Below are 26,952 nucleotides of genomic sequence, written 5' to 3'. Positions count from 1 at the left end.
CATCCTCCTAAAAGAGCCGCTCGCACTTTATTTTCTGTCTGTGCGTGTGCTTGTGTGTCTGTGTGTGTGTGTGTGACAGTGGGGCAAAAATAAGGGTGATGTCTCCATGGACCGTTTTTATCACCTATTACCTATAAAACTATTATACTTCAAACTCGTCTAACTATTGCCCATTTCACAGCACAGTCATACATACATCGTTATGTTGTGTATGTCGCTAAACAATGGTTAAGCTAATGAATTACAGTTGATAAGCGGTATTTTTAGGTGTAGGTATCGGCCTTTTAGGCCTGATCCAGAAAACAGACGTTGTGTTTTATGTCTTAATAATTGTTCTTCTTTTTATGAAAACATGTGGTCATCATCAAAATGTTTTAACATATCGTAAATATCAATTGTTAGATAAATTATATCTAACTATCAACAGTTATATGTGAAACACGCTCAGCTGCATTAGAGTCGGATTCTTGTTTATATTGAACTGCATGTTTAACAGTGCTAGTGTTCTTAAATTGTTTACCACGGTTTCATTTTTAAAAACACTATCGTAACACTTATCGTATTTTGTATGGTGTCTTCTTTACACTTTCACCCCATGGATATCTGTTTCCTACCGTTAGCTGTAATGTTAGTGAACTCTAGGTCTTCTCTTTTTCATATACGACAATATTCACGTGAATTGGCTTGATTTAATAAAATGATGGTTTAAACCACATTATATTATTATACCATCCTAGTTTTTAAATTGCGCTTAAATGTAAATTTTATACCCTTTATGCGAATATAGAATACCGCACAAGGATCTCTGAAATATTTTTTCGTGTAAAACATCTATGTAGATCTATGTTTTTAAAAATATAGCAAAACAAAGAATGAAGACATCTTTCTACCAGTGACCCTCAAAATCTGGGCATACAACAAAATAAAGCGTGTAGAGCCTGCACCGAGTTGCCAGCAAAATACATAGCATGGTTTGAAGAAAAAAACTTTAATCAGCTGGTTCTTGAAAACTATTATCAAGCGGTAATGACGTGTTTTACGCGATATTGATATCACGGTTTAATTAAAATTATTAACCCTCTGGGGACTAAGCCCTTTTTGGTCCGTTTTCTCTATTTTTACATTTGGGCTTATAAACCATATGTAACCCTAAGCTAACATAAGCATGCATGTAATGTGTTTATAAAGGAAGTATGAGTGAAAAATGTACAATAAACTAGAGAATTTCAAAAACGGAAATTAGATTTTTGTCATTTATTTCTGAAAATCACACATCACACAACAATAGTGAACAGTTTTTGAACAAAAAATATATTTGTCAAAGCCTTTGCTTGACAGACATGTGTAATTGTTAAATAAAATGTGTAAAGAACAATGAAAAATGTAACTTTATTTACAAATAGTCCTAAGTTTTTCTTAGGAATGCTTAGAATTTTCTAAGCAATGCTTTCTCCTCGTCACTCTCCAGTAATTGTTCCAGAGCTTGTTCCACCCGTAAATCGTTTACTGCTTGCCATCATAAAAGTGCTAAAACAATAAATAATGTTATAATTGTGTGTATATAAATATATATATATTATAATTGTTCTGTCTCTCTCTCTCATATTTCTCTGATAATCCGCTCCGTAAGCCTCCGTTCGCTCTCTCTCATTCTCTCCATTCAACGCTGTTTGCGTCATATCCCTAACTATATAGTACTACCCCTTGCAAGGCTACAGAGTCCTCTGATTTGCTAGATACGTCATGGTAACCTTCCTCTGATTGGATAAGAAAAATATTTCTCCATCGGTAATTTTTCCATTGGTTGTTGCTTGCGGAATCTGCCAAACAACATCGATTTCATTGGCCTTTTACATAGTGGTATTGCGCAACAAGGAAGTGTGTATATTTACAAGCCGGGTAAGTTATCACTGTTTTCAGCGGAATCTGAGGAAGACGGTAAAAAAGACCGCACCTCTCTATCATTAATAGTTTTTAAGATATTTACACATTTGTAAAAGTATGCCATTTTGGGCGGTACCGCCCAATCCGTCCCCAGAGGGTTAAACAACCCTCAATTCGGTAATGAGGTGTTTTACGCGATATTGATATCACGTTTTAATTTCAACTCAAAGGTCAAAGGTTAATCCATGACCCCCGGATGCCGGAAGGGCAGGGGGGCGGGGCTAGGTCAAATGTCACCATCAATCATCTACCATTTACCATCAATCATCTTGACAGAAGCCGTCTGGTAATGCTACTTTCCACGATTCTGAAGAAATAAAAACATTGGACAACTAAACCTAGAAGGAGAATCTAAATATTTGCTTTGTTTTGACCAGTTTTCAGTTTTAGTTTTTAAGCGTGCTCTTTTTTTTCTGTAGATCATTAAACCGTTACGCTGCCTCAGAAGTCTGTCTGAAATAAGTTTTGTGAGGTGCCTTTGTGCACAAACGCTGCCTGTGAAGTTATTGCCTGATAGGGCAGTGAAGCAACAAGTCATCTGCCTTTATCTAGTGTGCATGGCCTGTCCTTGTACACTGATAACAAGCTTCCAGATACTTGTTTTCTTAAGGGAGAGCAGACTCAATCTCCAGGTGTCTGCATGATTTTGTAGCTTTGTGCCAGGCGCTCTGTGGTGGGATAATTCAGCTCTCTCCAGCATTTCCTGATGGATTCTCCCTGTTGGATTTTAGCAGAAATAATTAGACTGTGTTTAAGCAGTACAGGGCTCTTTCCTTTTATTACAATGACAAATCTACATTAGAGTGAACAAGATTTGTTTTTAAGAGTCATTTACTGGAATAATGATATCTGATTTGATAAGTTTTTAGTATTTAAAGGCAGAACCACTGTTTTGTCTTGTGCATTTGGATATTTCAGGCATTTCTGATTTTAAATGCTGTTTACCTCTAATTTTAACATCTGTCAATGGTTTATATATTCACGTATGTGTCACGCTAATTTTTCATTGGCTTCTTCTAGTCTTGTGATTCTTTGAGAATAAAAAATAGTAATTATGTTCCAGGAACAGGGTTATTATCGTTAAAACTATTAAAAACATTTCTGTTAATTTAAATAATGCTGAAATAAAATAAATAATAATAATTTTTGTTTAGTTTATGATGCAAGGAGGAGATCCAGTCAGGTGATCAAATCTATTTTATTTTCTTAGCAGCAGACGATCAAATAATAAATAATATTTCATCCATAATCAGGATTAAAAGTTTAATAAAGAAACATAACATGAACAGTTACCTTGTATACGTGACTTGACAAAAATAAATGTGTGACTAATGTATGACTGAGACAAAGGGCCTTTTACTCGAGGGTAGTAGGATGGGACGTGTTGTTTATGATAACATAGAGGAAGTAATAACTAGAGAATGGAGGATGCAACGATGTGTTAGTTATGGGACATGTCACTTCATTTAGAGACTATAAAGAAGGAAAGGATGCCCTCCCTTCTGTCACACTCTGCTGGCACTCTGTATGACTGTTGACCTTTTCTTGCAAGAAAATAAATAACCTTTAAAGACACTTGGTACATGTTTGTCTTTTATTCAATGATGTAAAATAGTTACATTTACATTTGTCTCAATTCCCAGACGGGGTCTCCCCAAAACTCTTGTTCTGTATCTCCTCTCCTCCGTTTAGCCTGCATCTCCAGTCTCCAGTCAGGACGCCGTTCTCTTTCCCTCCCCTCTCGTCTGACTATATCTTTTCCAGATGTTCTGGGTTTTGTGAGCTCATGAGACCACGGTCTCATTTTCCTTCTCGTGCTTTGGCTTCAGCTTTGTTTTAGAAAATCTTTGTGACTAAACTTAACTTACAAAACAAAATTTTCAATGGAAAAAGGACCATTTTACCAATTAGACATTGTCTTTATTTTGGGGTGTAACTATTTTCTCCTTCCATCACATTAATCAACGTTATCTTCTCAGTCACATGGTTCCATATATTTTCGCTCTTGCAGTGTATATATTTTAGTAATGATTTCTATGAGAATATGATACATTTTACCCCAGAACTGATTGATATCAGCATTTGGGATTTAACAAATTCAATTAACAAATCTAACTTCTGTAAAAATTCCAGAGCAAATTACCTACTATTTTTCCGCAAACACAATGGTCCTCTGAGAAATCGAATCCCGTCTGAATGCTAATGCCTGTGATTGCCAGAATATTGTATTATACTAACGCTTCTCCGCATGTCTTTTTTGACCTACCTGAGCTACCGTTCGCTCACCAATCTTTCGCATGCTGTCATTTAATTTCAATATAGATGGTATCCGACTATTTTTTTTTATTAATAGATAGAGCCAAATCGCGGAAACTGCGAAGACTGCCCATTTTAATCTCAGTGTCAGGTCTAGATATCTCTGCTCACTTATGTGGGTTCCTCGTGCATATGACTAATGACTCATATGGCTGAGATGTATAGAACAGAACAAAAGCTCCTATTACAGTAGCACATTTTAAATGGTTGCAGTTTTTATTAGCCCAGACAGTTCCCTTACACTGGCTGTAGCACACTGACCAAGGGGTTACTTATTACAACCTTTTCTGCATTTGCGTCGAGATGGATGTTCTGAGAAAGCGAGGGAAGTGCCATTCTCTCTCTCTCTGAATGTTCACATCTGTTTTTCATTATCTGCATATATGCTTCCAAAATTTTTTGGTACTATTGCAGGAGGTAAATGCAAAGACGGTGGGATTCCCTCCTCCTTTATTATAGCAAGATGGGTCAGTAGGATTATTTGTGGGCCAACAAGGCAAAGATGGAGAAATATAATTGTTTTTCCAGAAACCTATATATGGATTTGTTATTCTCTGTATCATGTTTGCTGGAAAGGATTTGCATGCAGGTATTCTGTTCATTATATTCATCAGGAGCAGTTTCTGTATGTTTCATCAACAGTGTTAGGAGTGTGTGTTTTCCTTGGTAGCTGTTGTCTCTGTGGTATATGTGAAATTTTCAATATTCAAATTTATTCATTTTGCATGCGCTTTTGCATGCCTTTTGGCTTAGAGAAGAATATTTCCTGATTGGAAATCAACCAAACCACCTTTTGTTTCACTCTGGCTTAGTGATGTGATGCTGTTTTTGAAATTAGTCTCTATAAGATAAACCAAACGTTTTTATTTAGTATGGACTCCATTGATCTCATATTTTGAAAAGGGCGTAACTCTTCCCCCAAACTAAAATTAATAGTGAAATGAAAAGGCCTGTGCACATTGTAACAGTCAATTATTTCCTCTGTTTGTATTATCAAAACTTCTATATTTTCCATTTTGGATTTTTTATTTTATTTGTTAATCACTGTTGGTTTTTTTTTTTTACACCGGGTGGACTGTGTATGTTAAAATGTTCATATTCCAATTTATTCAGTTTTATTATTTTGTCTAAATATTTTGAATATCTTATTCACTTCTTTTATTAATTTTTCCTTTTTATGTTACATGATTTTTTCTGTACATTGCGATGGATTTTCACGATTAATACCGTTCCAAATTATAAGACATCCTTTTCAGGATCCCGCGGTAACTAAAGAGCCTATCCTTTAGTCGCGTCCTCAAGAGTTAGGTGATCAGTCTGTATAAATTCGTATTCTATTAAAGAGATAATAGATTTCCCCTTTATATTATAAGTCTACCTTTTGTGGTACTCTTCAACCGTGTTCGCACTATAACAATTTGTCGTACATATATCACTATATATGTTTACATGTTATATGCTGCCTCTTTGGCTAGGCTGTTTGATCAATCAAATTTAACAGTGAATTATTCTTATCTCAAAAGAATTCTCACCCCTTGATGTTGGTTTCCCCAGAAAGGATCTTCCTGATCCAGTTGAAGGAATGTGACTAGCACTCAATGATCCAAGGTCCAGTCAGATGATTATAATAAATGTAACAAAATTTATTAAAATAATCAAATGAAAAAAGAATACTTGTTACAGATCATAAATGAGTACTAACTAACAGATAGATACTAGCTAGGCTTGAAGCTTCTTGCCTCTGACAAATGCTGGCGTGTCAGAGTGTTGGTTGCAAGGACGAGCAATGAGTCCGTCTGATCCTTCTTCTTTTATAGCAAGGTTTCATCGGTACTCCAGCAGCTAACAGCAACATTTTTCAGTAGATAACAGCAAGCACTTAAGTAGCTAACAGCAAACACTTCGGTAGCTAACAGCAAAAATATTTCAGTAGATAACAGCAGGATACGTTTAGCTAGCGACAGCGTACCATAATTCTAAGTATATAGGGTGTGCTTGTCTTTGGGCAAACATTCTTTTCATAAACAGTGGTCTTGGTTATTGGAAGCTGTAACAGGCAGGGCGGGGGTTTGCATCCTGTCCCTGGCAACAGTAGCATGTCTTTACAAAGAGTGGTTGCGGTTAAAGTTTTTCCCTTAAGCAAGTCATCCACAGTTCACAATCATTTCTTTTAATGAATCCAATTTCAAATGTCTACATCCCTTAATCGCCCAGATATTTGACTCTGGTCATCCTATTTGTAGTTTTCTTATTATGACCTTTTCTGGTCTTCTTTTGAGATTGAGCATCAGAGGAAGCGAGTGAAATGTCACCCACATGTGCCGTTTCGATCAGAACATGTTATTAATATCTTTTTTTAATTTCCCACCAGAATTGATTACGTGATGTACCTTGGTATCAAAATATGTTTCCATCCTGTTTCCATCTCTGCAGATAATGCAAGATCTGCGATATTCTCTTAATGGTGTTAAAACTAAAATTGCTCAAGTTATTCCGTGTGCATTAGGGGTGGGAATCACCAGAGGCACCACGATACGATATTATCCCGATACTTAGGTCACGATACGATATTATTGCGATTTTAAACATATTGCGATATTCTGCAATATATTGCAATTTATTACCTTTTTTCAACTTCAATTTTTGCATTTTTTCAAAACAAAATTATTACATTTATATCGCCTAAATGTTTGCGCTCATTGCATTTTTACAATGGGGGTAATATTGTTAAGAATTTACACAACACAATGAAGCTTGATTTAAATTGTTTAATTAAATTGAAAAAAGTAGCACAAATAAATACAATAGAATAAAGATACAAATAATGGCAAATAAAGAGAAAAGTTTTTGAATAGGTCTACTAGTATTCATAAATACAGAGACTGAATAATGTAATCAAATGGATATACAACACTGTATACTTCCCAGATAGTAACAGTGGGTAGTATTTTAGTCCTGACTAAATTAAATACATAGGCTATTAATCCTGATTCCTTTAACTTAAAGCTATCTTTTGTTGTTTATTTGACACATATGGCTGCCGTCACTTTAAGAGCTAGTGCACGGATCCTGTGTTCATTATACTGTCACATGCGTTTTATGCTTATTAAAGACAAAACCGACTATGTTTAGAGTATACTCACGAAGACCGAAATTGACACAATTTGTCACGTGTTAAAGCAATACAATCCGCGAATAATAACATTTGTTACTGGCCAGTTGTTTTTGAGGCGGATTTTCTATGAATGTGCGCATAGAAAATAATCTCGAGCGCGCGAACACTGATTAGTTTAAAATCGCTTGAATGTTTAAACTGGTAAGACTTAAAAAGACGTGCAAATGGTAAACTTCAGTCACGATGCACTGCTGGCCCGATTGTGCAAGTGAATATTCCGTCATGTCCCGACTCCTAAACGCGAGTGTGTATTATCGCCGCAGCGCTTGATGCTTGCCTTGCACAACACATTTTGAGAGAAGAGAGATAGAAGACGCGGCACCGCTGAACACTCACGCAGACACGCACTCTACTACCAAAGTTAAATTCTCATGTGTAGCTAATTTAAATAATAAAAGATCGATAGCCTACTTGGCGCCCGTGTATCGATACAGTATTGCCACAGAAAATATCGCGATACTATGCTGTATCGATTTTTTCTCCCACCTCTAGTGTGCATTACAAGGACCATAGTGACTTAAGACCTGCTAGGGTACATTTTATCTTGAGTGCATCTCTAAATGAGAAGTAAAAAAAGATCTTCAAATGGTAACAGGAAGGAACTATGGAAAGTACATAGACACCCTATATAAACTAAAGTGTTGTCGAAGAAGGGCTGCTTCCTCTTCTTATTTCTCTGCTTCTGCTTCTCTTTTTTCCTCTCCTTGTATTCTGCTAATATCTTACTACTTGTGGGCGCAACTACCACTTTCACACTTCAAAAAGAGATCATAAAAACTAATCCAAATGAATTGAGGGGTTTAGTCCACATTTTCTGAAGAGACTTGATCGCTTTATATGATGAACGGAAATAAACATTGATCAGCAAACATAAACAAGCTCAACCGAACCTGCTTGAACCTCAATGGCTCTTGCTGAAGCTCAAGCGTGCTACGTAACACGAGAATGAACCTCATTGGCTCTTGCTAAAGCTCAATCGTGCTGCGTAACACGAGAATGAACCTCATTGGCTCTTGCTGAAGCTCAAACGTGCCACGTAACACGAGAATGAACCTCATTGGCTCTTGCTAAAGCTCAAACGTGCTGCGTAACACGAGAATGAACCTCATTGGCTCTTGCTGAAGCTCAAACGTGCCACGTAACACGAGAATGAACCTCATTGGCTCTTGCTAAAGCTCAAACGTGCTGCGTAACACGAGAATGAACCTCATTGGCTCTTGCTGAAGCTCAAACGTGCTGCGTAACACGAGAATGAACCTCATTGGCTCTTGCTGAAGCTCAAACGTGCCACTTAACACGAGAATGAACCTCATTGGCTCTTGCTGAAGCTCAAACGTGCTGCGTAACACGAGAATGAACCTCATTGGCTCTTGCTAAAGCTCAAACGTGCTGCGTAACACGAGAATGAACCTCATTGGCTCTTGCTGAAGCTCAAACGTGCTACGTAACACGAGAATGAACCTCATTGGCACTTGCTGAAGCTCAAACGTGCTGCGTAACATGAGAATGAACCTCATTGGCTCTTGCTGAAGCTCAAACGTGCTGCGTAACACGAGAATGAACCTCGTTGGCTCTTGCTGAAGCTCAAGCGTGCTGCGTAACACGAGAATGAACCTCATTGGCTCTTGCTGAAGCTCAAACGTGCTGCGTAACACGAGAATGAACCTCATTGGCTCTGGCTGAAGCTCAAACGTGCTGCGTAACACGAGAATGAACCTCATTGGCTCTTGCTAAAGCTCAAACGTGCTGCGTAACACGAGAATGAACCTCATTGGCTCTTGCTGAAGCTCAAACGTGCCACGTAACACGAGAATGAACCTCATTGGCTCTTGCTAAAGCTCAAACGTGCTGCGTAACACGAGAATGAACCTCATTGGCTCTTGCTGAAGCTCAAACGTGCCACGTAACACGAGAATGAACCTCATTGGCTCTTGCTGAAGCTCAAACGTGCTGCGTAACACGAGAATGAACCTCATTGGCTCTTGCTGAAGCTCAAACGTGCCACGTAACACGAGAATGAACCTCATTGGCTCTTGCTGAAGCTCAAACGTGCTGCGTAACACGAGAATGAACCTCATTGGCTCTTGCTAAAGCTCAAACGTGCTGCGTAACACGAGAATGAACCTCATTGGCTCTTGCTAAAGCTCAAACGTGCTGCGTAACACGAGAATGAACCTCATTGGCACTTGCTGAAGCTCAAACGTGCTGCGTAACACGAGAATGAACCTCATTGGCTCTTGCTGAAGCTCAAACGTGCTGCGTAACACGAGAATGAACCTCATTGGCTCTTGCTGAAGCTCAAGCGTGCTGCGTAACACGAGAATGAACCTCATTGGCTCTTGCTGAAGCTCAAACGTGCTGCGTAACACGAGAATGAACCTCATTGGCTCTGGCTGAAGCTCAAACGTGCTGCGTAACACGAGAATGAACCTCATTGGCTCTTGCTGAAGCTCAAACGTGCTGCGTAACACGAGAATGAACCTCATTGGCTCTTGCTGAAGCTCAAACGTGCCACGTAACACGAGAATGAACCTCATTGGCTCTTGCTAAAGCTCAAACGTGCTGCGTAACACGAGAATGAACCTCATTGGCTCTTGCTGAAGCTCAAACGTGCTGCGTAACACGAGAATGAACCTCATTGGCTCTTGCTGAAGCTCAAACGTGCCACGTAACACGAGAATGAACCTCATTGGCTCTTGCTGAAGCTCAAACGTGCTGCGTAACACGAGAATGAACCTCATTGGCTCTTGCTAAAGCTCAAACGTGCTGCGTAACACGAGAATGAACCTCATTGGCTCTTGCTAAAGCTCAAACGTGCTGCGTAACACGAGAATGAACCTCATTGGCACTTGCTGAAGCTCAAACGTGCTGCGTAACACGAGAATGAACCTCATTGGCTCTTGCTGAAGCTCAAACGTGCTGCATAACACGAGAATGAACCTCATTGGCTCTTGCTGAAGCTCAAGCGTGCTGCGTAACACGAGAATGAACCTCATTGGCTCTTGCTAAAGCTCAAACGTGCTGCGTAACACGAGAATGAACCTCATTGGCTCTTGCTGAAGCTCAAACGTGCTACGTAACACGAGAATGAACCTCATTGGCACTTGCTGAAGCTCAAACGTGCTGCGTAACACGAGAATGAACCTCATTGGCTCTTGCTGAAGCTCAAACGTGCTGCGTAACACGAGAATGAACCTCGTTGGCTCTTGCTGAAGCTCAAGCGTGCTGCGTAACACGAGAATGAACCTCATTGGCTCTTGCTGAAGCTCAAGCGTGCTGCGTAACACGAGAATGAACCTCATTGGCTCTTGCTGAAGCTCAAACGTGCTGCGTAACACGAGAATGAACCTCATTGGCTCTGGCTGAAGCTCAAACGTGCTGCGTAACACGAGAATGAACCTCATTGGCTCTTGATAAAGCTCAAACGTGCTGCGTAACACGAGAATGAACCTCATTGGCTCTTGCTGAAGCTCAAACGTGCCACGTAACACGAGAATGAACCTCATTGGCTCTTGCTAAAGCTCAAACGTGCTGCGTAACACGAGAATGAACCTCATTGGCTCTTGCTGAAGCTCAAACGTGCTGCGTAACACGAGAATGAACCTCATTGGCTCTTGCTGAAGCTCAAACGTGCCACGTAACACGAGAATGAACCTCATTGGCTCTTGCTGAAGCTCAAACGTGCTGCGTAACACGAGAATGAACCTCATTGGCTCTTGCTAAAGCTCAAACATGCTGCGTAACACGAGAATGAACCTCATTGGCTCTTGCTAAAGCTCAAACGTGCTGCGTAACACGAGAATGAACCTCATTGGCACTTGCTGAAGCTCAAACGTGCTGCGTAACACGAGAATGAACCTCATTGGCTCTTGCTGAAGCTCAAGCGTGCTGCGTAACACGAGAATGAACCTCATTGGCTCTTGCTGAAGCTCAAATGTGCTGCGTAACACGAGAATGAACCTCATTGGCTCTTGCTGAAGCTCAAACGTGCTGCGTAACACGAGAATGAACCTCATTGGCTCTGGCTGAAGCTCAAACGTGCTGCGTAACACGAGAATGAACCTCATTGGCTCTTGCTAAAGCTCAAACGTGCTGCGTAACACGAGAATGAACCTCATTGGCTCTTGCTGAAGCTCAAACGTGCTACGTAACACGAGAATGAACCTCATTGGCTCTTGCTGAAGCTCAAACGTGCTGCGTAACACGAGAATGAACCTCATTGGCTCTTGCTGAAGCTCAAACGTGCTGCGTAACACGAGAATGAACCTCGTTGGCTCTTGCTGAAGCTCAAGCGTGCTGCGTAACACGAGAATGAACCTCATTGGCTCTTGCTGAAGCTCAAACGTGCTGCGTAACACGAGAATGAACCTCATTGGTTCTTGCTGAAGCTCAAACGTGCTGCGTAACACGAGAATGAACCTCATTGGCTCTTGCACTTTAAGCTTGAGCTTCCGTTTACCACAACTGTGTGAGGAATGTTTATATGTGAAAAGCATAAATTTCTGTCAACGGAGAACAGAAAACTTTCAAATTTCATCAAATATCTTCATTTGCATTCCAAAGATGTATGCATTCCTCATGCATTCGACATGAGGATGAGTAATAAATGACAGATTTTTCATTTTTGGGTGAACTATCCCTTTAAGCTTAATTTTTTGACAGTTCTTGTGTAAGACTGCCCTTGTATAACTTCCATTTTGTTATGTGCACATCGTGGACACACCTAGACAAAATAAGAACTAGACCTTGGCTTGGACACACTGGTACACTCACACAAACCCAAGGCACGCACATACATTTGACCGCTCTTACTTATTACTATATTTCTTAATATTCCATGTATGGTAAGGTCTAAACTTTAAATACTATGATTGGATGCCCAGCGCATCCTGGATGTTATTGCCTAATCTTGTGTGTATTAATGTGATGACCCATCTTCCTTAATAAATGGGAGAATGTTGTGGTATGACACTGGCATTGCGTGTACTTGATAATTCTCCCGAGATATCTCACACTGCTGCTGCCGCCACACATCACGGAGGTAGATGCACCTGTTTCCAACTGATGATTGGTGATTGATAGCATTGAGGCTTCAGATAGTCTATACCTGAAAATTAATCTAACAATGTAGTATTCCTTATTCAAATTGATCATTCTCTAACTTAATCATTGCTCGTCTGCCTGGATCTCACTGCATCACTCTGCAACCTCAAAATTTTGTGTTATTTTGTATATTGTTTAATTAATGTTGTTGCTCATACCAACTTACTAGCTTTACTGTATTAACAAAAACTAGTTTGGGACTGCTATCACAACACACTTTATGTATACTACAATTTATGTATGTTAAGTAAAGTGGCACGGTACTTGTGTGTCAACCATTTTTGTTAAATAAATATTTCTTATATATATATATATAAGAAATATTTATTTAACAAAAATTGTTAATATATATATATATATATTGTTGGGGAATTTCATCTGTCTCATGCAAAAGTCTACATGCTGTAATGACAAGCAGAAAACTAGTTCACAGGGTTTGTAAGGATGGAAAAGTACCCAAAATCTCTGTACATATATCTTATGGGAAGGTGGACATGGTAAAAGGCATGAGAAGGTCTGAAAAACATGTAATATGAGCCAGGTGCTTTTAAAAAAAGTATATGTAATATGAGATGTTTTTTTTTAAAAAGCGTATGGTCAGAGATTCTCCACCAATAGAAAGAAGGCCTCAGGGAAGATGTTTCTAAAGGTGGCGATATCTCGAGGAGAAGCAAAAAGATAACGGGCTGACCATTGTAAGTCAGATGAACAGCTGGCATCTCACTTTGTTGAATTGTTTAATAATGTTAATTCTTCTGAGACCTAGAACTTCGACTCTGAAAGATTTCTTTGAGACCTGAACCAAAGACTTTAAATCTGCCACAACAATATAAGACTATAATATATATAAATTATTGCAGCTTGAGGCAAGACGTGTTGTGTAAATATGCAAATGAGGCATTATCTAATTAAATATGCACTAATTTGCATACATTTCTAGAACAAAAATCTGAACATTGGATAAAGCCAGGTTCAAAATTCTCGTTTAATTATTTATTTATTTATTTATTACATATTAGAGTCTCTTTTTATCACTCCAAAAATCAGAAAATACTTTCAACCGCCAAATTTCTTTCAATTTTTACCATATATTTTTAGTAATAAAATGTATAAAATCAGGCAAATATGAAGAAACCCCTCTGTAAAACCCTTCAGAGTATAAAACTGTAAAGGTGGGTGTATGTAAGTGCTACTGAAGTGGAGATTTCTGTCTCAGAGCAGGAGAAAAAATGGTGGGCTGTCGTGGCCTAATGTTTAAAGAGTCAGACTTGTAACCTGAAGGTCCTACACAATACCGTTCACATTTTTTTAAATGAAAGAAGCCTCTTATGCTGACCAAAACGGTTTTCTTCTTCAATTTTATTCAAATAAATGCAGTTTAAAAAAGTGCAATCAAAAAAATACAGTAAAAGACAGTGAATCATTATTACAATTTAAAATAGTAATAGTACAATTTTTTTTTATTTAAATACATTTTATGATAGTTTATTGTTGTGGCAAATTCTCAATCTTTGGTTCAGGTCTCAAAGTCTGATTCAGGTCTCAGAAGGATCAGTGCTCTGGTCTTATACCTTTTTCTTATCGTTTGGTGTCCAATTAGCGCTCACACAGTTATCTTTTTCTTTTTGCTCTTCCTCGTCACCTCGCCACGATTAGAAACCCCTGCATCGATGTCCTATTCTTATTGGCAGGTTCTTTGCGCATGCGTTTTTAAAAAAATTACTTAATACATGGTTTTTGGGTATTTTTCCAGTCTATATTTCACATACCCTTTGACCTGTTATTCTGTCTTCTGACAGTCTTAGTCCTTCTCTCTCATACTCTTTGACCTGGTGTTCTATCCTCCCATAGTTTTTGTCTGCCCATATTCTCAGGCCTAGTTTTCTCTAACATTACAGCATTTATTTAGACCCATGTATGAGACAAATGAAATTCTCCAACAATTCCTGTCATCAAAGCTGAATTTTCTGCATCATTACTCCAGTCTTCAGTGTCACAATGTCCTTCAGAAATCATTATAATATACTGATTTGCTGTTCAAGAAACATTTCTCATTATTATCAATCTTAAAAACAGTTGCTGCTTAATATTTTGTGGAAAATGTGATAAAAATTTTTTTCAAGATTCTTTAGATAGAAAGTTAACTAGAACACCATTTATTTGAAATCTTTTATAACATTGTAAGTGTCTTCACTGTCACGTTCGATCAATTGAATATGTCCTGGCTGAATAAGCGTATTTATTGATTTAAAAAAAAAAAAACTTTTGAAGGGCAATGTAAATTACCTGCATATAATAATTTAATTTAATAATAATATAATTTGACTTATGTCTGGGGATTTGTGGGTTTGTAGAAGTATATCTCAGAACATGTTCTGGACCATATGTGTCAGGAAATTGTTAGTCTCAATACATCATACATAAAGAAAGAAGCTGCTCTTGCCCCTACATGCAAGATGTATTTACTGCAGACATGATAGTTAAGATAATATATTTAATCACTTTAACAAAAACATTTGTTCTACTGTGGTCTGTCTATTGGAAACTTTAGACTTCTGCTCATGTCCTACAGAAAGAACAAAAGGTCAACCTAAGTCAAGAGACATCAGGATTAATAAGTGAAAAAGAGCATTGAACATACATTTCAAATGATGATAATGATAAACACAACAAACTATATGATTAATTAGATTTGATAAAATGATTAAACATAAACAAGACCTATAGAAACGTTTCCTTTTTCTGCTTCTCCTTTCTCTTTTAAATCAGGTAACTTTGGTTGATTCTTATATCTTTAATGAGCATGTCTGTCTTTATTGACTGGCTGTTTTAGTGAGCAGGCACAGGATCAAATAGATTCCAATCTCTATGACCTTAACGCTCCGCAGGGAACAAAGGGGATTATACCTCAGTGGAATGACTCGGGCCACATTAGGCTGCCCCTCATGGAGATGAGCGTGCTTCACATGTCTGCGCATCATGATAAAAGGCAGATCAAAGATGCTCATTTAAGTCTACCGGTCGAAAATTCAAGTGAGAATGGGAGAAATGGCAACCCTAAACAAATATTAAGATCAGACGTTAACTGGGCTTTTCACATTCGAACGACACGTTTGACTTTCACGCTCCACAGGAAACAAAGGAGATTATCGTTCACACCATCTTACAGGTCTTTTACTGCTTGGTACTTATGTCGTTAGTTCATGTATTCATTTGATCCTGATAAGTTCTTAACCGAGTAAAACCTGGCATATGAAATAATAGTAAAAAAACTGTGATGTATAAGGCTGTTGTGGCTCATATAGTAGAATATGAAGCTCACACCCAAAGAATAATAATAATAAATTAAAAAAACTCATTCAGAGGTCCAAACTGAGGAATCTAAACATGCAATTGATGCGGTTGCTGATATTTAAATTGCCAAAAAGTAAGATAAAATTCTGATAGTTTATGATGTAAATCTTTACAACAGTATTGCAGGCTACTTATATACAATGCATTGAAATATCAGTTGTCACTCTATATCTCCCAATATGATATCTAAGGAAGATGATATTTCAATATTCAGTTGTATGATCAAAGCTCTAGTTGTATTATGAGGGCAAAACATGTAATGCTATACAATGGTGATTTAAGAGATGTAAATGTTCATCAAAAGCTTGATGTGATTTGATATTCACATTTTAACATGAGATAACAAATATAAAAGTCATGTTTAGTTTATAAAAATCATTAAATATTTTGCTGCAAAAAAAGTATATTTCTCAGCACACATGAAAATATGTGAATCAAAGTTCTGTTCATAGAGAGGTCTCCACATTTCCTAAATCCATGGATTTTCTGTAATTGGCATATGGAAGGCCAGTTGACGTCATTTAGGTTAACAGTACACAGCATTTTTAAATGCAAATGTGGATATTTAAAGACAGCATCTTGGACGCATTAAATTATGACATTTTCATTTTGGGGTAAACTGTCCCTTTACTCACCCTCAAGTTGTTTCAGACATGTATGAATTTCTTTCTTCTGTTGAGCAGAAAAGAAGATATTTCTGTAACCAGACAGTTCATGGAGCCCCATTGATTTCCATAGCATTTTTTTTACATACTCGTCTGTATTCTCTGATTCTCCTGAAGGCTGTTGTTTTGACATCCTCACATGGTTATCATATACATATACAATCCCTGTAGACACAACATTAGATAAAACATAGGCAACATCTTTTTCCTTCAAGGTGGAGTGGCAGCACATCACTGGAACACAACAATACATCCACACAAAGCAAACTTGAGCTGATATAAACTACTACTTAAGATTCATTGTCACATTTTAACATGCGTGTTCACACAGCAACACAATACGGTTGTCAGTTCTGTATTTGAGTCCTTAATACAGTTATGTTGTTCACACACAGTTCAGTTATTTATACGAGTGACAATCGCATTCTATAATTGAATCGAACATTTCAAGACTCAAACCTGTAATTAAATGCGGTTGTCAATCCAAAAAATTGACAATGTGAATGTAGCCATATATTGCTCAAACTCTGATGCATGACTTCAGTTGATGAAGTTCAAAGAAATAAAGAATAAGTTGAAAGAAACAAAGAAGATGAATGCAAGAAGTCTACCTAGACACTTTATACTATTCAATTTTATACTGAGGGGTGGTGATGGTGCAGTGGATTAGACACATGCCTTTGGTGTGAGAGACCCGGGTTCGAATCCACTGTGAGACACCAATGTGTCCCTGAGCATTGAGCAAGACACTTAACCCCTAGTTGCTCCAGAGGCGTGCGACCTCTGACATATATAGCAATTGTAAGTCGCTTTGGATAAAAGCGTCAGCTAAATGAGTAAATGTAAATGTAAATGTAAATGTAAATATACTAGGCTAGATTATGTGACAGGGAAGTACCTTGCGATGGATTTTCACGATTAATACCGTTCCGAATTATAAGACATCCGTTCAGGACATCAATATAATCCCGCGGTAACTAAAGAGCCTATCCTTTAGTCGTGTCCTCAAGAGTTAGGTGATCAGTCTATATAAATTCGTATTCTATTATAGAGATAATAGATTTCCCCTCTATATTATAAGTCTACCTTTTGCGGTACTCTTCAATCCTGTTCGCACTATAACAGTTGGTATTACATATATCACTCTAGATGTTTACATGTTATATGCTGCCTCTTTGGCTAGGCTGGTTGATCAATCAAATTCAACAGTGAATTATTCTTATCTCAAAAGAATTCTCACCCCTTGATGTTGGTTCTCCCCAGAAAGAATCTTCTTGATTCAGTTGAAGGAAAGTGAACAGCACTCAATGATCCAAGGTCCAGTCAGATGATTATAATAAATGTAACAGAATTTATTAAAATAATCAAATGAAAAAGAAACACTTGTTACAGATCAAAATGAGTACTAATCTAACAGATAGATACTAGCTAGGCTTGGAGCTTCTTGCCTCTGACAAATGCTGGCATATCAGAGTGTCGATTGCAAGGAAGAGCAATGAGTCCGTCTGAGTCTCCTTCTTTTATAGTCAGTTTTTCACCGGTACTCCAGCAGCTGCAGATTCTTTCGTAGATAAGCAAACAGTTCGGTTGCTAACAGCAATTTCTTTCCGCAGTTAAACGCAAGCACTTACGGTAGCTAACAGCAATCTCTTTCCGCAGTTAAACGCATAATATGGTTAGCTAGCAACAGCACACCCTAATTCTGAGTACATAGGATGTGAGATAACATATACAGTGTACATGGTTCTTGGAAACTGTGACAGGCAGGGTAGGGGTCTGTGTATCCTGTGCATCTGTCCATCCTGTGCATCTGTGCATCTGGTTCATGATAACAGCAGTTTTGTGGGTCAAAGGTTTTTTCCTTAAACAAGTCATACATAGTTCATACACTGATCATTCTTTTTATTCATTGTACATTTCATAGCCCAGATATTTCTTTTATTATGGTCATCTTATTTGTTTCATACTATAATGATATTATAGCGAGTGAAATGTCACACATATGGGCCATCTACACTCACCGGCCACTTTATTAGGTACCCCATGCTAGTAACGGGTTGGACCCCCTTTTGCCTTCAGAACTGCCTCAATTCTTCGTGGCATAGATTCAACAAGGTGCTGGAAGCATTCCTCAGGGAGTTTGGTCCATATTGACATGATGGCATCACACAGTTGCCGCAGATTTGTCGGCTGCACATCCATGATGCGAATCTCCCGTTCCACCACATCCCAAAGATGCTCTATTGGGTTGAGATCTGGTGACTGTGGAGGCCATTTTAGTACAGTGAACTCATTGTCATGTTCAAGAAACCAATTTGAAATGATTAGAGCTTTGTGACATGGTGGAAGTAGCCATCAGAGGATGGGTACATGGTGGCCATAAAGGGATGGACATGGTCAGAAACAATGCTCAGGTAGGCCGTGGCATTTAAACGATGCCCAATTGGCACTAAGGGGCCTAAAGTGTGCCAGGAAAACATCCCCCACACCATTACACCACCACCACCAGCCTGCACAGTGGTAACAAGGCATGATGGTTCCATGTTCTCATTCTGTTTACGCCAAATTCTGACTCTAACATCTGAATGTCTCAACAGAAATCGAGACTCATCAGACCAGGCAACATTTTTCCAGTCTTCAACTGTTCAATTTTGGTGAGCTCTTGCAAATTGTAGCCTCTTTTTCCTATTTGTAGTGGAGATGAGTGGTACCCGCAGTGTTAATTTCGTTGACGAAAATAACGACGAAAATTATTCGTCAACGACATTTTTTCACAGACGAAAACGAGACGATAACTAAATAAAACCTAGTTTTGAATGACAAAGACTATGACGAAAATCTATTGACATTTTCGTCAACTAATAAAAACTAGACGAAAATGTTAGATAGTGACGATTTGGGAAGCGATCCGTCAGAACTGATGTCCTGCGTGTGTGGTAGATGCGCACATTTGTAGGCTACTGTAACGTGATCTACCCCGCGGTCATAAAACGTTAAAAAATGTGAACGTCTGGGAGAATGAGTAGGGCAGACATATAGATCTCTGAATAAGAGTGACGATGCAAAAAAGAGTTCTATTCGGTGCGGTTTTCTGTGCGCACACACCTAACCCGAAGCGTGCAGTCATGCACAATACACCTACAGCGCGCGAGTAGGCTACTGAATTGAGCTCTCTTTCGTGTCTGAATGGAGAAATACACAACAGTATGTCTAAATGTCCTTTTTGGAGAGTATTCATGTAAACTATGCTGGTTATGTCTTAAACTGTGAGTGTGTCGGATGTGCATCAGTGCAATTGTATCCGCATGTCATTGGACATGATCCGACGTCTTAAAGTGACAGTGGCAATAAACCTAATGCGGTCCGTGTCCTTAATTTTGATCAAGCAACAAAAGAAAAAGAGAAAAGCATTCACTGTTTGTTAATAGCTTTAATAAGGATTAATTATATTTAATTCATACAAATAAATATGTCTGCTTGAAAGAATAAAGAATGATGTGTAAGTAGTTATAAGGAATGAATATATCATTCATTGTAAAGAAGACTGTGTTGTACTTTAGGAAAAGTGGTTTTATTTCATTTTAAGATATTTTTTAAGTAACAGCAGTTAAATCTGTATCTGTATTGCATGTTCAAACTTAAAAATCATTCATATTAATAGGTTAATAGATGTTTTCTCCGAGAGTATATGGGTTTGGAAATTTTAGAGAAATTCTAAATTAACGCATTACAATTGAACTAAACCCATTATATTTTAGTCGACTAAATCTACTGTAGATTTAGTCGACTAAAATGTTATTGTATTTCGTCGACTAAAACTAGACTAAAACTAAAACAATTCAGATGACTAAAATATGACTAAAACTAAATGGCATTTTAGTCAAAAGACTAAGACTAAAACTAAATCAAAATTTGCTGACAAAATTAACACTGGGTACCCGGTGGAGTCTTCTGCTGTTGTAGCCCATCCGCCTCAAGGTTGTGCGTGTTGTGGCTTCACAAATGCTTTGCTGCATACCTCGGTTGTAACGAGTGGTTATTTCAGTCACTGTTGCCCTTCTATCAGCTCGAACCAGTCTGGCCATTCTCCTCTGACCTCTGTCATCAACAAGGCATTTCCGCCCACAGAACTGCCGCTCACTGGATGTTTTTTCTTTTTCGGACCATTCTCTGTAAACCCTAGAGATGGTTGTGCGTGAAAATCCCAGTAGATTAGCAGTTTCTGAAATACTCAGACCAGCCCTTCTGGCACCAACAATCATGCCACGTTCAAAGTCACTCAAATCAACTTTCTTCCCCATACTGATGCTCGGTTTGAACTGCAGGAGATTGTCTTGACCATGTCTACATGCCTAAATGCACTGAGTTGCCGCCATGTGATTGGCTGCTTAGAAATTAAGTGTTAACGAGCAGTTGGACAGGTGTACCTAATAAAGTGGCCGGTGAGTGTATATCACAACCTGTTGAAAAGCATAGATTATTTGAACCATAATTTGAACTTTTTTAAAGGTCATGTGAATGTCTAGCAGGTCACGGTGACATGTCAAGGTGCAGGATAAACTTGATGAACAAATGTGGTTTCGGCTCCAGTCTTAAGTGATCACTATCGCTGGGCCCTAAGCAAATGTGAACGAGTTCCTCTTAAATCTTTGCAGAAATATTACATCGGAAAGGCACAGTTGTCTTTACAGCTATCATGAGAACAGCAAAATAAAAGTAAGAGCAAAACATCAAACTTTAGAACTCTTGATTCATTTGCATGATGATCAAATGAGTTAATTACAAAATAAGTCCATATTTCAATGGAAGCCAGACTATATGAATATAAACTGAAGATCTGGCTCACGCTAGTAACAGTCACCTCTCAGATAACAAAATACAGATATTTTCCTTTACATTAATAGCAGAATGTATGCAATAAATTTAAGGAAACTATGATTCCCTATCCATTAAATAATAAAAGAAAATTTTAAATTCACCCCTTCATTATAAAGTGGTTTTATTCAAATTTCTGCCTTTGATTTGATGAGAGTTTTGACATTTTGACATTTATCAGAGGAGGTGACGCGTGATTTTGCATACGGAGAAGAAGACGCTTTGGTGAGGAGATGCCGCCTGTTGCCATGGCTCCCCGATGACCTTGAGGCAGTGAGCGATGACATCCGGGAACCGTCTGACCTTTACTATGAAGTGAGTGAATTTAATCCTCTTTAAAATAACATTTGGAAGTGTTTGTCTATGTGGAATCTTATTTGGATGTTGGCATTCCTACTTGTAATATGTCAGACTGTTTAGGTGTTTTTGTGGACCTCATTTTGATCCAGAAAAATCTTTAAGTACCATTTTCTCTCTACACCACTGAACTTTTCCAGACGATTCTACAAGAGAACAAGGAGAAGCTTCCTGTAGACATCCAGCCTTATGGTGTACCAGATGGAAAAGTTCTAAAGTAAGCCTTTATGTTGAATGTCAAGTATTGTTTCATTGTGGCCTTTGCTACTCTAAAGTCTTATTTCCATGTCAAAATAATTTCGACATTATTTTGTACAGTATAAAAACCATTATGTGTATGGAATGTCCCCATTTGTGTGTGTGTGTGTGTGTGTGTGTGTGTGTGTGTGTGTGTGTGTGTGTGTGTGTGTGTGTGTGTGTGTGTGTGTGTGTGTGTGTGTGTGTGTGTGTGTGTGTGTGTGTGTGTGTGTGTGTGTGTGTGTGTGTGTGTGTGTGTGTGTGTGTGTGTGTGTGTGTGTGTGTGTGTGTGTGTGTGTGTGTGAGAGAGAGAGAGAGAGAAAGTGTGAGTGAGGGAGAATGAGGATCTGGAACATGTATCTGAATGCAACTGATCCTTAATGAACGACTATAAATCTTGGGTCACAGTGTGGGCAGTTGTGTTCTCTGTCTAGATCCTTCATCCTCCAAGGCCAGGGAGGTTTACAAAAACTGCTTGGCTTTAAAGGGTCATGAAAGGGTCATGCATTTTTAAATGCCTTTCTTTTATTAATCTTTATGTCTCAAATGTAGCTGATTGACTTAAGGTGAACTTTTGTACTTACTGTTTTTACTGTCTTAAAGAGGTCAAACGTCTGTATGTACCACCAGACAGACCACAAAGAGTTCAAAATGTCTTAGAATAAATGGACATGCTGATTGTATCTTAGCTGAACATCTTGCAGAAATGACATGTTTTGTAGTTGGTCTGTATTGTGTATGGTATTAAGATTGACACATTTCTGACACCTCAGGGGTACCAGACAATGTGTGCATGGCCCCCCTTTCCTGGTGTGAAACCACAGGGGACTGATACGTCCCTTGCATGCGTACATACTCTTATCATCGGAAAAGAGGAACTTAGTCCAGTGCTTTGAAGCATCTGCATAAGAAGGAGAATATTTTCTGTAATTGTTAGTCTCAACCTGGACAAGACCCTGCTCCTTCACAAACTGTCTTTTCTCAGAGAGCTCTCTTAAACAACTTACCTTTAAGCAAGAATATTATACTCAGAGTGGTTTTGAATTATATTTTCCTTAAGAAATATTAGAAGTGATTTTAACTGTTTCATTATTAAACTTTTAATCCTGTTTATGGATTAATTCATTTTACTCTTAATTTATTATTTGATTATCTGCTGTTAAGAAATATATTTGACTTAATCATCTGACTGGATCTCCTCCTTGCATCAGTTTTTGGAACGAGAGGCCTCAGCTCATCACGTATTTTCTCTTATAGCAGAACGAGTGTCTCAGCTCACCATATGTGAGCACATTTCATTCTCTAACAGGCCTCTGCACACACACACACACACTGTCAAAAACATGACTATAACAGAATAATAACTCAACATAAATGGCTGTATTCACATTTATCATACCTGATTAATTTACGTTCTGAAATATTCCATAGTATTCACTTTGTCTTTTCCTGTATGCACAAATCAGGGTCTACACTGAGATGAAGCAGGTTTTAGACCATCTGAAACATCCACGCTTCAAATTCACTGAAAACGAGGAAGAGGCTGACGTACTCTGGACCTTCTCCCATATCCGAGATTATCGGTGAGCAGCTTTACACACACCCACACTTCAATCCTATCCCTAAACCTAATCCTCATGCAAACCTTTTTTGCAATTTTGCATTTTAATTAAGACATTGTTCATTAAGCTATTTTTACTTTGTTTTACTTGATGGTGGGCGATTTCAGGTTTTTGAAACCGTATGGTCCCCAAATGTTCCACAATTTGGACAAAACCTGGCCCACACACTTTAGTCTGTCTCCCTTGGCAATTGGTGATTTGTTACTTTTCTTGTTTCACTTAAATACTTTTGTTTGCTCAACTGACTAATAGGAAACTGAGTGAGGAACGGCCTCATGTCCTGCTCAACCAGTTCCCCTGTGAGACGGTGCTGACCACTAAAGACTGCCTGGCATCTGTGGCACGGAGAGCCAGGGGAGGTCAGGGGGCTCCGTGGCTCCCCAAGACCTTTAATCTACAGACTGAGCTGCCTCAGTTTATCAGACATTACCTGCAAAGACAGGAGAGGTGAGCGTCTGTCCAATCATAGTGCTGCAAAACTAATTTGTAACGGATGGTGGTAATTCTCTCACACTATGTTATCAGACTAAACGTCCTAGGGTAAAAGAGAAACGTCCGGGAGTCTGTTCAGTCGTGGAAACAGAGCGACTGCCTGAACAGAAAAACGCACACACATTTATATTTAAATATTACAAAGTTGCACAGAATAGATTTCCTTCTATTTGACTGGTTACATCAACAGTTTCCCATTGTTAGCCACTTCCAAAAGTCTAGAGGTCTTAATCATATGACAGATCTAATTAAAGCATCTTGCTCCACTTCCTTTTGTGGCTGTTGTTAGATGGTCTTTTGAACTTCCTAAAAAATGCACAATACTTTTTGAAATATCGGATTTCAACATAAGAATATAACTTAAAATCAGCATTAAAAGGGAGTTGCGATAGTCTTTCCTTCCCTATTGTGACACATGAAACGGCTTCTCAAATAAGAAAAAATTTTTAGAGCGGGACTTGATATTTCCCATCAGGAATTGATTGGATTGGATGGATATGGTTTTATATTTAAATATTACATAGTTGCACAGAATAGATTTCCTTCTATTTGACTGGTTAAATCAACAGTTTCCCATTGTTAGCCACTAAATATCGGATTTCAACATAAGAATATAACTTACAATCAACATTAAAAGGGAGTTGCGATAGTCTTTCATAGTCCTTAATATCCTTAGTCATATTTCTAATTACCACTAATTATAATATAGTAGATTATATATAATATTAACTATAATATTAACCATTTATGCTGTTTTACATCTTCAACTTTCTTTAGTGTAATGTCGCTGTTTGAGCATAAAAAAGGCCTACAAAGTTATAAAGCACAAAAACGCCTCAATTGTAGTCTTGAGTTTTCTTCCGGGAACGTTGTAATGGAAATTTTACATTTAGATGTGTTTTCTACTTTTAGATGTGTGCAACTTTTATTAACGTTGAAGATTTATGTACTCATAAGCATTTAAAGGAAGATGCTCATATAAGCTAAAGGACATTATTAAAGATATAACCAAGCTGTTAGAAATGCATAAGTTAAGATAAGCTTTCTGGAACAAAATGTATGTGTGACAGAAAACCAAGTAGCAAAGGGACTATGTGTACTCCAAGTAACCTATTGTGTACTTCAAGTGTGAAATGTATGTGTGCAGCTTTTGATCAAACAAGAGATAAGTGTGAATTCGAACAGCAGCTAAGAACAGGAAACTTTAACGAAGATGTCATTGTTCTGTCTAGATAAATTTATGTTAGACAAGAGATCTTGAACAAACACGTTTCCTTTTAAGGTAACAAAGGTAATCTTCTGAAACAGATGCAGCCTACACAAGATGTGTTTAGGGTATATAACTTGGCGAAAGGGACCAGCCCAGCGCCTTCTCATATAGATGCTGTCTGTATTTGAATGCCAATTTTACTTCTTGCAAGAAATAAACATTTGATACTTTGACTTTTCAGGGGTTTCCACTTGTCTCCTTCCTCCTAGCTTTTCGAATAGAATTATTTCCAAAACAACGTACATATCATATTATCCCTCATTTAAATAATTCCTGACCATGTAAAAGGTAAAATAATGATGTGAGGCCTGGTTGAGTTGCTAAAGTAGTGTGTTAAAACTCGCCGTTATGGTAAGGGACGTGACATTTCTGAAACACGCTGGAAGGGTTGACAAATCACAACACACTGGTCTATTGTTACTGTTGTTACTGATCGTATCAGTATTCTTTAACAATCTTCTCACAATTTTCTTACACTGTTTTTAAAGAAAACATTTCACCCTCCATAAAGGAATTTCCATCACTGGATACAAAGCAAATGAACATTCTAAATCTATTTTAGTCTAATATGAAATTCTGCATAAAGGATGGTCCTAAGATGAAGTCTGAAATATCAAGCTCACGTATTGTCTGTTATTATTTGTAGTTTATAATGTTTGTCAATGATAATTTCAGAGGACTGGAAAACCACTGGATTTGCAAACCTTGGAACCTGGCCCGCGGTCTGGACACACACACCACGAACAACCTTAACTACATAATCAGACAGCGAGAGAGCACCCCAAAGGTATACATACACACACACAAGCCTGTTATCCCACTTTCTGTACTGAGTCTGAGCCTACAGAATTACATAGAATTCTGCCTCTACAGCTTGAGAGGTGTCACAAACATTTGGTCAACATTTGCTGACCTGTTGTTACAAGGGTGACAACTCACAACTTTAAACTGTTATGGAGTCTGCTGAAAGTCTTTTGGAAAGATTGGCAATTAAACAACAGAACAATCCATTTAACACACAGTCAAAAATTAAATCTGCTGTGGTCTATTGAAAGAGCAGCACAAAAGATGGCCTGTTGTACTCCAGAAAAGAAGGCTGGTAGTAAGTCATGGGGAGGCTGGTGTCCCTCTCTCTAAGAGTCTCCCTGAAGGCTTAGTCTCTGTCACGTGCATTATAAAACAATTAATAGTCTCCTCGGGCAGACCAAGACAGAAAACAGTATCTTCGCCCTTCAGGGTTAAATGTATTTTGGACCTAGCTGGAATGCAGGGCCTCGAGTAGTCCCACGGCACTGAAACAAAACCTGGAGACAAAACAACTCCTTCACACAGACCCGAGGAAGAATGAACTACTTTACATTGTAGCGGCAATGACTTGTTTTGGGGAAATTATTAACTCAAATGGGGAATACTATTCATAAGATAATGAATATGTATTATCGCATACACAAATTAGATTATTAGACACAAATAACCTCCCTGTGGCCACAAGGAATGATATTTTCGTGTGAGGCACTTTAGATATTTCAATAGTTTAACCAA

General features: G+C 38.2%; 1 protein-coding gene across 1 annotated transcript in view; it reads left to right on the top strand.

Moving 5' to 3' along the window:
- Positions 1-26,952, top strand: part of ttll12 (tubulin tyrosine ligase-like family, member 12) — a 51,691-nt gene that overhangs the window by 9,174 nt on the left and 15,565 nt on the right. The window contains exons 5-9 of the mRNA XM_056245089.1: positions 21,614-21,747; positions 21,930-22,006; positions 23,493-23,609; positions 23,901-24,095; positions 26,086-26,197. Of these exons, the coding sequence (XP_056101064.1) occupies positions 21,614-21,747; positions 21,930-22,006; positions 23,493-23,609; positions 23,901-24,095; positions 26,086-26,197 (635 nt within the window). The remainder of the gene's footprint in view (positions 1-21,613; positions 21,748-21,929; positions 22,007-23,492; positions 23,610-23,900; positions 24,096-26,085; positions 26,198-26,952) is intronic.

Source organism: Rhinichthys klamathensis, unplaced genomic scaffold (assembly GCF_029890125.1).
Source record: "Rhinichthys klamathensis goyatoka isolate OS25496 unplaced genomic scaffold, OSU_Roscu_1.1 h1tg000029l_1, whole genome shotgun sequence".
Taxonomy (NCBI): domain Eukaryota; kingdom Metazoa; phylum Chordata; class Actinopteri; order Cypriniformes; family Leuciscidae; genus Rhinichthys; species Rhinichthys klamathensis.
This window is presented reverse-complemented; position numbering and strand designations above follow the sequence as displayed.